The sequence below is a fragment of the Equus caballus genome, chromosome 16 (assembly GCF_041296265.1).
Source record: "Equus caballus isolate H_3958 breed thoroughbred chromosome 16, TB-T2T, whole genome shotgun sequence".
NCBI classification, from domain to species: domain Eukaryota; kingdom Metazoa; phylum Chordata; class Mammalia; order Perissodactyla; family Equidae; genus Equus; species Equus caballus.
Genome location: NC_091699.1, coordinates 97412529 through 97425743, shown reverse-complemented (window position 1 = coordinate 97425743; position 13215 = coordinate 97412529). Strand labels below are relative to the sequence as shown.

Here is a 13215-nt window from a genome sequence, read left to right as displayed (position 1 = left end):
GAAAACCCAAGGGAAAAGAAGGAAATTTCTATGACCATCAAATGCATTAAGCATTCCTGCAAACAGAACGATATTCAGGTTTATTACATCTGCTGAGCTCTAATTTTTAGCAGAAAATACTATGTCTCACATAAACACCCTGTAAATCCTAAAAGAATAAGTCCCCTCAGATGGAACTGCCAAGACTCCAAAGTGTCTGTTATATTTTCAACGGAGTAAAATTATATTTACAATAAGACGGCCATTTTTCAGATCGTCCTTTTCATTTGGCAGCTCCAGAAAGTCGTCCAGGGGCCGCCGCTGCGCCTTGAAGCCGCCTGGCCTCCAGGCCCGAGGCCCCGACTCCAGAGCCCGGAGCACGGCTGCAGGAACACGGGGAAACTAGAGCCAGCTCCTGAGAAGGAGCCTGAAAACCCGGGGCGAACTGAGGAAACACGCTCAGAAGGAAGACCACCGACCAAGCCATGAGTCAGCGCGCGTGGGGAGGCAGCCAGGAACAGCCGGCACTCTGTGCCAGATGCCGGCACCTGATCCTCCCAGGAACCTGGCCTGTCAAGGTGACAGAAATGACAGAAACACATCCCAGAGCAGACACATGGGCCAGGGCCCAGCTGCGAGGGCAGCTGAGTGCTACCGCAGAGCTCGAAGTAAACCCTGCTCTCACAGCAGTCACGTGCAGCTCACACGGCCAGACGGGGGTCACAATGGGGGCAGCAGCTCCCACAGAGACCCGTCCTTCAGGCCCAGAGCCCTGTCAGCACTGCCGGGACCCGCCAAAGGACGGGCCTCAGGGAACCCCTGGGCTCACCGGGCCTGCAGGTGCAGCCAGCTGCACACCTGGCACAGGGCACACCGGCACTCAGGTCCACCAGACTGAAAACCCCATCAATCCTCCTCTTCAAACCCACAGGCTCTCCCAGACATCCAGAGACTGTTGGCTCAGCCCTCACTCTGCTGTTCTGGGCGGGTCTCGGGCGCTGTACCTGTCTCTAGAGGTCAAAGATGACTCTCCAAGTTCACAACCTCCACTCCCGTCCACTTACAGCCATCCACAACCTGGGGGCCGCAACCGCGGCCTGAAGAGCAGCACAGCTACATGCCCCAGAACAAAGACGACCTGCATCTCCAGTTAGGAGTTGATCTACTTACCTGACAACCGAGTGAGGGAAGAGCACGCCTTTCACCACCCTATGACATCAGGAGCCCGGCTGTGTGCCCAACAAGAGGACACGCCACCTCCACACAGAGGCCACCACCACTAATGCCTGCCCTAACTCACTGGGCCTCCCAGAGACTCGGGGCTGCTGGCCTGTCCTGATCCTAAGGAGCCCCAGTCACAGGCCCCTAGACCCAGTCCTCATTCTGCTCCCTCATTCCTGGACAAGCACGCCCCTCTGCGGGCCTGTCCTCAGCAGTGAGAAGAGAAGGCCCGTCCGGGAGTGTCGTCAAGGAAACCGGAGGAGCCACACGGTGAACTCAGCCGCAGGACACCAGGGGCTGCGGGCCTGAAGCCCCAGGGAACGGCCACACACTGCGAACGGCAGCCCTTCAGTCTCCGTGCGCTGCAAGTGCCCACAGTCAGCCAGGAAGGAAAGTCCCATCGCCCCAGGAGGCCACCAGGTGTTTGCAACAAAGATGAGAGATTTTTAGGAAATAAGACAACCAACAGCCGCTAACGCACACATGTGCTCACGCCCCTCCTGCATGGACCGTCGAGGCAGATGCCAAATGAAGACCTGAACCTCTGCCAGAACACACAAGCTGACTCCTCCTGGGATCCAGGGCTTCCTCGAAGAAGGGTCCTGTGTTACAGTGACTTGTGCGCAATTAGCGGGGGCCACGCCACTAAGAGAGGCATGGGTAGATGACGCAAAAAAATGAAAGCACACGTTTCCTGAGACCTGCCCGACACACTGCAGCCCCCTACAAGGGGGGCCAGTGCAGGCGGTCAGACAGAGAGACGGGGTGCTGATCTCATGGAAAAGGTCCTGACCGTTCACAGGCCACGAGGCCTTCTCTAGGATCCTAACTGCAAACCGGACACGCTGACTCCTGGGCTTCTGAAAAGGGAAGACTGCTCTTCACCCTTGAAGTATCCACCTTCCCCAAAGTCAGAGCTGCCTGCCCTTTCTGGTGGACAGAAAACCCACTTGGAGAGGGGAGCAGAGAGCTGCAGGCCAGCAGCGGCCTCTGCGGAGGCAGGAAGTGCAAGAGGGCTGCAGAGGACAGAGGCTTCCAGGCCGCCCAAAACACAGAGGCCCGAAGGGAACGTGCTCCAATGGAAGCATTTGCTCAGTCCAGGTGGCGGGTTCCTGGAAGTCTGCTACACATACTTATTTTTCAATTTTTATGTATGTTTCAAGTGCTTGAAAATAAAAAATTAAAGTATAATGTTTTACGTGTGAAAAGGAAACAAAAAACCAGAGAAGACGCAGGCTGGTGCCTGAACAACGCAAAGTGGCGGAGTCCACACTCGCGGCCCTGATGAAGGGGCACCGCCGGGCAGCACAGTGAACACACCAGCCTCCTGGGAGCGCACAGCTCCAAGACAACATGCGCCAGAGGGGAGCCCGCTGTACGGCTGCACCTGTGCACCAGGTAGCCGTCTGAGTCCAAGCTGGTTCACAGAGGGCCTGGCGGTGCACCGACCCTTTGGCAAATAAGATGCGCGCCCGTATTTGCAGTTGTACTGGGGAGAGCAGCCCTCTCCGAATCGCACGTGCGTTCATCAGTCTAAGCGGAAGCCCTGTGCCAGGAGCCTCAGCACAGCAGCTCACTCAGCACTGGAGCTGGACGGGGCAGGGCCTAAGGACACAGAGGCACACTTCTGCTTGGCGTTCGGGGAACAACGGCAGGATGCAGGCCCACGCTGACACCTGCAGCTGCCGCCACACACTTGGCAACCCACAGCTCTCCTCTCGAGGATGCTCCACCACACGGTCCATGCCATCACCCAAGGGCAGCCTCCCCGGGCCGCCCTGGCCTCCGTGGGCCTCGTCACCAGCTGTTCCAGCACTCGCTTTGGTGTACTCGTATCATGAGACCATTAGGTTTGGGTATAAGGCCACCAACATGCCAGTTCTGAGGACAGGCGTTACCACCTGCCATGTGCAAAAGCCATAAAAATATCACAGAAGTCGCAACCTGTTAGCACAGGGGCCAAGTCGGACCCGCAGATATTTTGTGGGGTTCACACAACATTTTTTTAAAACTTGAATTAGGATAACACACATACAAGTCTGGATTTCTGTATTCTCTTTTCTAAATCTCAGATCTGGCCACACCGGGCCCGTCTGAGCGAAGCAGTCGCAGCTCAGTGACATCAGGCCCGTTCACCACGGTCCCCCAAATCCCGTCTCCACACTCACCAGTGGCACCGCTTCACACCACTGGTCCTGACCTTGTAGGCATTTCAATCTGACTTAATCTTAAGGGTGCCACACCCTGGAGGCACTGAAAATGAACAGATTCTCCTCACAACCAAATTAGGGGGTGGGAGGAGACAGAGAGAAAAGGTTTGGTTTCTAGAATTCTGAATCCCAATACAGGGCAGGAGGGGGGAGGAAGAGCCTGGACCAGAAGTCAGCCCATCACACCCCACGGTCCTGGTGTGAGTGCCAACATACACAGCTCCTCTCCTTATGCTGGTGGGCTCCCAAAACACAGGGGATTCCTGGCGCTGAACAAGCTCATTTCAGCTCATCTGGGAATGGCTTCCACTCCCTGGCTGGCGAAGGACTCACAGAGGCGGGCTGGCTTTTTCTGACACAAGGCTCCCACCACCCAAGCCAGCCATGGGGGTTCCTTTCCACCTGGTGATGAATCCACCAGATGCCCACAGATGCTGTGCCCAAGCTCCTGTCAGGGACACTGAGCACCAGCGGAGGAAGAGAAATTACAGCTAAACACAAAAGACATGTGAGGCAGAGGGGAGAAAACTACTCACCAACACAAACATAAGCGTCAGACACCTGCCCATGAAAGATGCACAGCGGGAGACGGGACAGGACACCATTTATCAATACATATGAACTTCAAAAAATACAAATGTGTCTAAAATAAAATTTTCCAGGAAGAACCAAGATGAGCTCCCTATTGTGCACTGACACACACAAACACACACACACACGTATGTGGAGGGAGAGACATAATTATGATAAAGTTCAGGGCACATTAATGTCACCACTATACACACACTACATGAGAAAAACAAAGCAAGAGAAGACACGGAGTTGAAAGAGTTTCCAGAGTCCACGGTCCCTCAGGTTCAAGGCACCTCGCTCCATCAGAACCTAGTTTTCCTGAGGAGAAGCATCGAAGCCCGCCCTCTCGCCAGTGCCCACAGAGTCCCAAGAACGATTTCACTGTCTAAAAAGAACAGTCTTTCTCCTCAGGGTTCCGGGATCATTGGTAGGAAAACTAAAGCCACGTCCGGGCGTCATCTCCACAGTGTGGTTTTCAGCCCCCCGGGCAGAGAAGGCGGCAAGCACTCACCGCGGAGAGCTGGCTCCACGTGGCCCTCAGTGGCTTGGGGTGAACCACGATACTCTCATCCGACTTCTGCCCTCTGGGCTCTGACTCTTCATCAGAGTCAATGTCAAGCGCCTTTTCTTTGTAGTTCTGATACAGGACCGCGTTTTCTGCAGGGAGAACAAACCCACAGTCAGTAACCGCCCCCGTCGCGATGCTGCTTTTCCACACAAACCTCTGTACTTGCACCACGTTTGGCCTCCAGTTCAATAAACAACAGAGACAAATGGGTTTTGTCACTGAAGAGGAATTACCAAAAAGTCACTTCCTCACTCACACAGCTCTGTCCCAAATTCCTCTGCCGGGGAGGGGAGGGGCTGGACGTGAAGTGCCAACCGAAGCAGTTTCCGGGTCTGTCCCCACCCGTGGCGGACGGTCATGCCCACAAAATCACTGTGTTTCAGGTTAAACTGAATTCAGTCCGCACCGCCCCTTGAAGGCCCATCTATTTAACACACTCATCCATCTTTTAACACACGCCTACTGTACATCTACAACGTGCCAAGGGCTGGGAGCACAACGGGGAACAAAAGACACTTCTTGCGCCCTCACGAGCTAAAAGTCCAGTGAGAAAAACAGCCAAAGTCACTCATTCCCTTATTCATTCAACGGATATTTAGAAAATGTCTACCAGATGCCACCAACTGCTAGGCCTGGGGTACAACAGTGGACAAAAAAGAAAAATCTGAGTCTTCACGCAGCTGACACCACAGTGAGGACAGAAGGACGGCAGATAAACGAGTAACTTCTACAGCGTGTCAGGTGCTGGCAAGTGTCATGGAGAGAAACAGGGCGAGAGCTACCAGTGCATGTAGATCCTAAATAGGATGGTTCAGGAAGGCCTCACTGAGGTGACATTTAAACAAAGACCTAAAAGAGGTGAGAGAGCAAGGCAGCTGCACAGCTGGGGAGAGGGCATCCCACCAGGGGAACAGCAAGTACAAAGGCCCTGGGGCAGGAGTCTGCTTGGGATGTCTCTATGTACAAGGAGAGGCGAGGGGGCCTGTGTGGCTAGAACAGGGTGAGGGAGGGGGACCGCACAGGAGATGGGGCTGGGAGTGAGCAGAGAGCAGACCAGGCAGGCCTGGCCTCAGTGCCACTGAAGGGACTTTGGTTTTTACTCCAAGTGGGATGGCAAGTCATTGCAGAGTTGAGGACACAACGATCTTGCACGAGTACCTACCTACAGAGTGACTCAGAGAGAGGTGCTCTGAGGACAGACTGTCCACAGGGTGTGATCTGGTCTAGGGGTCAGAGAGGTGTTAACGAGGAAGACCAGAGATCTGAAAGCTGTGAGGCTACAGAGCCACAGGGAAAAGCCCTGAGGAGGAGGAAGCAGTCCCCCAGGAGAACAAGAGGGTCGGCTGCTAGAGCCCGGGTGCCCGTGGGCGGAGAGTACACAGTGGGTTCAGGGAGGTGAGCCGGACAGCCCCCCCAAGGACAAAAGGACCAAGCCTCCTCCACACCATAAAGACTGCGTTTCATCCTGACCCCAACGAGAGCCACCCAAGGGAAGATCTGACCAGCCTGGAGGAGCAAACATCGCCTGAGACTCAGGAACTCACAGGATGCCACAGGGTGTCCACGAGCGGTCACGGAGAGCTGGGCTGTGTGACTGCGACAGGACCGCGGATGGACTGGATACGGGGTCACAGAGGGGGAGGAGGTAAGGCTGGGCACTCGGCCCCCAGGTGCCACAAGTGAAAGTAGGAGAGGGGACCATGCAGAGCTGGCTCCAGTGGGGACAGCCACGGATCTGGCTTGAAACACTTGCCGGCCACCGCAGCAGGCTGACCCCACCTCCTCCCGCATTGGCTGTCGAGGTTCCCCACCCACCACCACGACTCCAGGAGTCTGTGGGGAGCTCCCTGTGCTCTGAGCGTCCACAGTGTCGAGCAGACTGTGGGGGTGAAGACAGGCCCCCACCTCGCAACACCCTTGAGAGCACATGCTGGTCAGCACAAAGTGCACACACACGTCATCAACACGACTTCTACAACAGCGTGGGCAAGCGTGTTAGCCTCACTTCACTACGATGAACCCGGGAAGGGGAGATGCTCAGGGCCACTCGACAGAGGAGCAGAGGCGGGGCCAGGGGCCCAGGTCCCTGCCTCCAGCACCACAGGCCATCAGCCTCTGCCTGGGTCACACTGCCGTCAGTCACTAACTGTCAGAACACTGCATGCCGCGTGCACATGTACATGAAAAGGATTTCTAGGTCATCATGTCTGAGAAGAGACGAGAGAGAGACAGAAACAGCCCCTTGTAAGAGGCATCAACATAAAACTAGTTACGATGAAGTCTGTCCTTGGACTTTGAAAACACTCAGCATTTTCCACTGAGGCCAAGGCCCCAGAATCCATAGCAATTTTGGAGGATGAAAACCTCTGCGTACAGATTAGTGGATGCACTGCTCACATCACATCATAACGTGACACAAGAGGACGCAAACCAGGCAGAGAGCCAGATCTCCGCCCAGCACTGGCTGTGTGACAGCAGGCAGGTGACTAGACCTCTCAGAGCTCCCAGGAGATGAACTATCCCAACCAGCCAAAATCTGTGTCTGGGTTTCTGCTCCATATAGATCTGTCTCCTAGAATTGGTGCAAAGAATGAATTTTTATAAACTGGTCGTGTTTAGACGCCCCACTGGGAACTGATGTTACAAGAATTACACAGGGAGGGGCTGGCCCTGTGGCCGAGTGGTTAAGTTCGCGCGCTCCGCTGCAGGCGGCCCAGTGTTTCGTTGGTTCGAATCCTGGGCGCGGACATGGCACTGCTCATCAAACCACACTGAGGCAGCGTCCCATATGCCACAACTAGAAGGACCCACAACGAAGAATATACAACTATGTACTGGGGGGCTTTGGGGAGAAAAAGGAAAAAAATAAAATCTTTAAAAAAAAAAAAAGAATTACACAGGGAAATGTTCTGTAATCCCCCAAGGTTCCATATTTTATAACTCTGTGTAGTTTAACATCAGACTTAGTTACAGAGAGGTATGCCCTTCTTCACGATCCTTTAAAGGCTGGCAAACCTTAGCATTTCAAGGCACAACAGAAAGTAACTACCCTCGCCTCCACCCTGTTCCTCCAGTCCCACCAGGGCTGCAGGAGGGCCTCTCTCTTAGTGTTCTCCCAGTTGACACCTGACCCATCTATTTACACGCAGTCCACTAATCTGATTACCGTTTGAACACCTGGTGGAAGCCGCTTTTGTTTTTGAGATTCTTAACAAGAATACCATATGGCTATAAATTCTCAGGAATTTGTTTCTGTCAGCCATGAGAGTTAGATTTTCCCCAAATTGAAATCTGACAAGGAAGCAGGAGGTCAGAAACAAAACTAACATACAGGAATACGGGAAAAGAATCTTAAGTCAAAGGAACTAGGACCGAAGGAAATACGACTTGAGATCTAAATACCAAACTCTCTGAGTTTCTGACTCAAGGGCGGGAGCCTGTGCCTCCTCTTTCTGCATTTTCGAGGCAGGTGGGGACGGAGCCAGAGCAGAGAGTTAACACCCCAGGACACTGACCGACAAGGCCACCAGCTTACAAGGACGCCCTCAGTTCCACTCACTGTTGGTATCAGGAGATGAAAGTTCAGCTTCGCACTGTACAATTTGAGAAGAAGTTGGACATTTTTCTCATCTTGAGTGTTTTTGCTACTGCAGTTGGAGCTCAACTTCTAATTGATATTCCACATTGAAACAGCAATAAAAGTCTGGAAAATCAAATGCTTACCTTCCCCATCAAATGTTCCTTGTCCTTTCAGCGTTTTTTTCTAAGAAACAAGAAAAGCAAAAAAAGAAAAAGCACAGCAAACTAGGTATGAATGAGTCAAACAGAAAATACAGCTGTTTTAAGTAGAAGTCCTTTTTGCTACATTCATTAGCGTTCCAAAGCATGCAGCACGTGACCCCGGGAGGAGCTGACCCACGCGACTACTACAACTCACTAACAGGGGAAATAAATGCACACTGTCCCCGGCTCCCATCAAAACAGCTTGAGAATGCTCGAATGACAGCAGCTCAGCTCACGTCACTACTCATGATTCACCATCGCTGTTGAACTGAACTCTGCTATACTCGCAGAGTTAGGAGGAAAAAAACACATAAAATGTTCTGTAGTTTGTTTTCTTTAAGGCCATAGGATCTAAAATAAAACAGGCTTGCGGTGAATTACATATGTGGCATTTATACAGACTGGTTCCCGTTCTCGGATTAATCAAGAAGGGATGTGGCTGCCACAATGAATGTCTGCCCTACCGCTGAGGTCTGTCTCATTTCTGGAGAAGATAGCACACGCTCTCCAAAACACCCCTCTCCAGTCTTCCTTGTGTCTTCCTGTCACACTGACCATATTTTAACAAGTGCAGCTCCCAGGCCTCTCCCAGGGAGCAGTACCACACGGTTCCCTCCAACCTGAAGCTGTGAGCCACCAGCTTGCTAAACGCCCTCAAGGATGAATGGGCACCAGGTGGGAAATACAACCAGAGGCCGTGGTGGCAGGAGCAACAAAGAAAAAGGAGCAGGTATTTGGGTCTTGTGTGATTCTGGCAACTGACTTTAAAATTCACAAATCACCTGCATGGCATTAGTCTGTGATCACCACTCAGAACACAATTCAATAATTAAAGGGTTAATGTAAATAATTAAAATAGTCAATAGGCTCCAAGGAAATCGGTGTTCTCCGGTGCCCACCCTGATGGATCAGCACCCACTGAGCGACCCCTGCAGACCAGCACGGGACAGCCAGCTCTCCCCCTCCTTTTCAGCTCCTGTGCTAAGAGGCATCAAACTCCCTCAGCCAATACTTAACGTGCGGGGTTTTATTTCCCATTCGCCCCTCACAATTTGCCTGAACTTGGAAAGTCAAGACACAGGGGTAGGAGGGTCACCTCCCCCACAAGCTGCACTAACCTGGCAGCGCGGGCCGGCAGCAGACCGGCCGAGGGAGGCGCGCACAGCTCTGGCCACAGACCGCAGACCCCAAGGGGAACGGGGCGCCCCCACCCCGACACCTTCCTCCCGCTCCCGGCGCCGCGAGCGGACCCGACCTTTGTCCTTCCCAGGCTGGAGAACTTCTCCTTGTCTTCCATCACGGCTTTCAGGACAGGCTGGGACATTCTGTTCTTCTTCTTCGAGGTGGCCGGACTGTCCACATCCAGGCCACTGACCACGGCCCTGCGGTAGGACGTGGAGCGCAGGCCCCTGCGCAGGGAGCCCGGGCTGTCGGCCGCGCTGTCGGGCGGGGGCGCGGGCTCCGCGGGGCCCAGGCCGGCCCCGAGCCCCTCCACCATGCTGCGCGCCTTGACCAGCCTCTGGTGCGGCCCCGCGCCCTGGCCGCCGGGCCTGCTGCTCCTGGTCTCCGAGGCCAGGCCCCGGGGGATGATCTGCCGCTTCCCCACCTTGAGGGCGGCGGGGCTGTTGGTGCTCAGCACCACGGCGAGGCCGTCCGGGCGCGCGTCCTCCCGCGGGGGCGGCCTCCCCGGGGGCGCGGGGTCCTCGGCCGTCGGCCCGGCGAGCGCACGCGGGCCCGGGGCCCGGGGGGGCAGCCCGTTCGCCGCGGGCGCGGACAGGGGGCGGGCGGCCGGCGGGGCCGGGGTCCGCACGGGGCGCACGGGCTGCAGCGCAGTCGAGACCGCCGAGCCCCTCGCTGGGGACTCCGGGGGGCCGCCCGACGCCGCCTTGGGGCCCCGGGGGGACTTGGACCGCCGGAGCCGGGGGGAGACAGCCCTGCCGCCGGGGGCCACCGTCCTACCGGCCGGCGCGGGCGGCGGCCCCCGGTCCTCGGCCGGGAAGTCGGTGACCAGCAGCCCGCTGGGGCTCTGGTAGGAGCGGGGCCGGGGGGTCGGCCGCCGCGCGCACAGCGGGGTCAGGCTGCCGCCGGACCGGGGCCCCCGGCCCTCGCCGTCCATCGCGGAGCCGCCGGCCGGGGCGTCCACGGGGACGGGCGGGAGCCTCCGCGCAGCGCGCTCGCCGTGCGCTCTCGGCCGGCCGCCGGCCCCGCCGCGCGTCCCCACGCGCGCCCACAGTCCCCAGCGGGACCCGGACCGAGGGAGCTCGCGCGGAGGGGCCGCCGCCACCCGCCGGCCGCCTCGGCTGCCCGGACCCTCCCCGCGGAGCGCGCCGCGCCCCAGCCGGCCGGCCCGCCGTCGGTCCCGCTCACGCAGCGCGCTGCGGGGGCATCCACCTTCGGGCTCCGCCCCGCCGCCGCCGAGCGCCCGCCGCCTGTGGGTGGCCCGGCCCCGCGAGTGGCGCCGGCGGGAGCGGCGGGAACCGCCGAGCGCCGTCCGCGGAGGCACCGCCCCGCCCAGGCCCGGCCCCGCCCCAAAGCGTGGCCCCGCCCCCAGGCTCGGGCCGTCCCCATTCTTGGCCACGCCCCAGTCCTCCACGCCCTGAGCAGTGACTCCGCCCACAAGCTTGGCCACGCCCCAATTGGCCCCGCCTCCGTCTTGGCCCCGCGCCAACCTTGGCCTGGGGTGGTCTTAAAACTCAAGTCTGGTGGCCTCGTCCCCCCACCCTCCCCACTCCCCGTGTAAAATATTTTATACTCTAGATTTGCTTGTTTGTGCCTGGACTATTTCCGGAGGGCCCGCAAGGCAGCTGGGGAGGCACGGAGGGAGGGGGCTTCCATTCGGTGGTCTTGATTTATGTGCTTTGAGTCCTGGATGTCACCTATTAGAAATCATCGCCACCTCAATGACAACAGCGATGTGTTGGTTTCCGAGCACATGCAGACCACCATTCAGGACCCCCTTCCCACTTACGAAGCCCTCACGATGGGCCACCCCTGCCGCCGGGCTCCACCACCTCCCTCGCTGTCCCTGGGCCACCCGGCCACAGCCTGACCCTCGGAACCAGCCCTGGCTCCCCCTCGATGTCGGACCTGCCACCCACCGTCCTGAACTATGACCCGCTTGTCTGTCTTCCCAGCCACCTGTCTTCCCGGTCCACACTCGCGGCAGTCTGCGTGGGCGCGGGCATCTTGCTCCTGTTTATTCTCTGCGTCGTCGTCTTCAGCCTGCAAGCCCCAGAGGGCAGGGCTGCGTGTTGACTGCCCCTCCGCATTCCAGCACGCAGTGGGCAGCTGATAAATGTCTGTGAGTGAATGAATGAGAGGAGCGAGCGAGCACAGTGACCACCTCCCAGAGAGCTCCTCTGCCAAGTAGTAGAAAGTCCTGGTCTGGCTCCTGCCGTGTGAGAAGAACAAGGCAGCTCGAGAAGACAGATGATCCTCTGCCGCAAGACCCGTACAGCAACTTCTATCAGAGGACGTTTGGGCGCATCTGCAGGTTCTTCCAGCTTTCGTGCATTCAGCGGGGATGCTGTGAGCATCCACGTGTGCCAGTTCGGCTGCTCCTCGTGGTCGCAGATACATCGAATGCAACCGCCAAAATATAAAGAGGCGATCTCTGGGTGGTGAGGTGAAGCATGACGTTTTTCATGCTGCTTTATACTTTTCTGCACTTACCAAATGCTGTACATTGAGTATATATTACTTTGATCTGAGATATTTTTGTAAACTAGAAGAAACGGCATCAAAAAATTTATAAGAAAACTTTTTTAAAAAAGAAATTTACCAAATATTTTCGTTGGAAGAATTATAGCTGATTACATACTCACACATACCCACTTTTTAATATAGGACATTTTCCATATAACACCTATTACTTTTATACTGGAAAAATATAATTTATTTTAAAAATGCTTAACGAATGACAAATGAAATGTTAACTAATTCAGAATGCAGGAAGTTGTAAATGGCGCTGTGAGAAGCTGGCTTCTCTTCAAATTATGTCAGATCGGCAAACAAGTATAACTGATGATTGTGAAGAAATTGCAGGATCTTCCTACCTCGTTCCCAGGCAACAAGATGATACCCACCAAAACAGCAACAACAAAACACCCACCTCTGGTCCTTGACCCAGGGAAGCTCCGAAATTCACAGACCTACTGCCTCTCATAGCCTCCATTCATTTTCTCCTATAGCCTCAAATCTAAGACATCTTTGATTACTGGCAACACCAAGGAAGGAGAAGAGCTGCCAATTAAACTGACACAATGTGTTGTCACAGAAGATTTTTGTTTTACACTTATGGAAACAGTGCCTTTAGACAAAGATTTTTCAATAATGTGCATATATAGAAAAGGAAAATGTAGGCAAATAAATTGATCAGAGTATTTCTAAAAATTCTGTACACTTATTCTAATTCTTGTGAACCCCTTTTCACGCAGAGCATCAATATGTGTGTTTTCCCACAGAAGATCATTGATAGCGCAGCATTTCTTAACGGGATGTTCTAGTCTTGTCTCAGAGATTTGCTCCCTAGCCACTGACACACTGCAAGTTTGATGCTGGCGCTATCCTACTTGACTGAAAGCATGGTTTTCCTGTTCAACTGAATCATATGTCTCAAGCTATGCAGCTTCTCTGTTGATGGCCAGGAGGAAGTGTGTGACAAACTGCACTTCGGGAGCTTCACTCGTCCTGTGATAGCTCGTGCGTGCAGCTCACGGAATCCATGAACGGGTTATATCAGCCGCTCCTTGCTCTGGCCTCCCTTTCACCTCATCTGACACATCGGGCAATTTCTCCTGCCTTCAGTCGCATTTCTTGGTATATGGCTTTGACACAGGTAGCACTAAATTGCTTAGAAGCCAGCGAAGTCATGACAATGGC

At 55.2% G+C, this 13215-nt stretch overlaps 1 protein-coding gene across 4 annotated transcripts in view; it reads right to left on the bottom strand.

Annotated features, from left to right (window-relative positions):
- ARHGEF26 (Rho guanine nucleotide exchange factor 26) overlaps window positions 1-11005 on the bottom strand; it is a 112783-nt gene extending 101778 nt beyond the window's left edge. For 3 of the 4 annotated variants that reach the window (XR_011427435.1, XR_011427436.1, XM_023621142.2), the window contains exons 1-3: window positions 9590-10602; window positions 8275-8314; window positions 4495-4640 (exon numbers count right to left, since the gene is read on the bottom strand). Coding sequence is in view for 2 of the 4 variants with exons in the window: in XM_023621142.2 (XP_023476910.2) it covers window positions 4495-4640; window positions 8275-8314; window positions 9590-10450 (1047 nt within the window). In the remaining 2 variants the exon portion in view is untranslated. Of the gene's footprint in view, window positions 1-4494; window positions 4641-8274; window positions 8315-9589 lie in introns of all 4 variants that reach the window. The other variant, XM_023621141.2, reaches the window with a different exon arrangement.
- Window positions 11006-13215: the final 2210 nt, after the last annotated feature.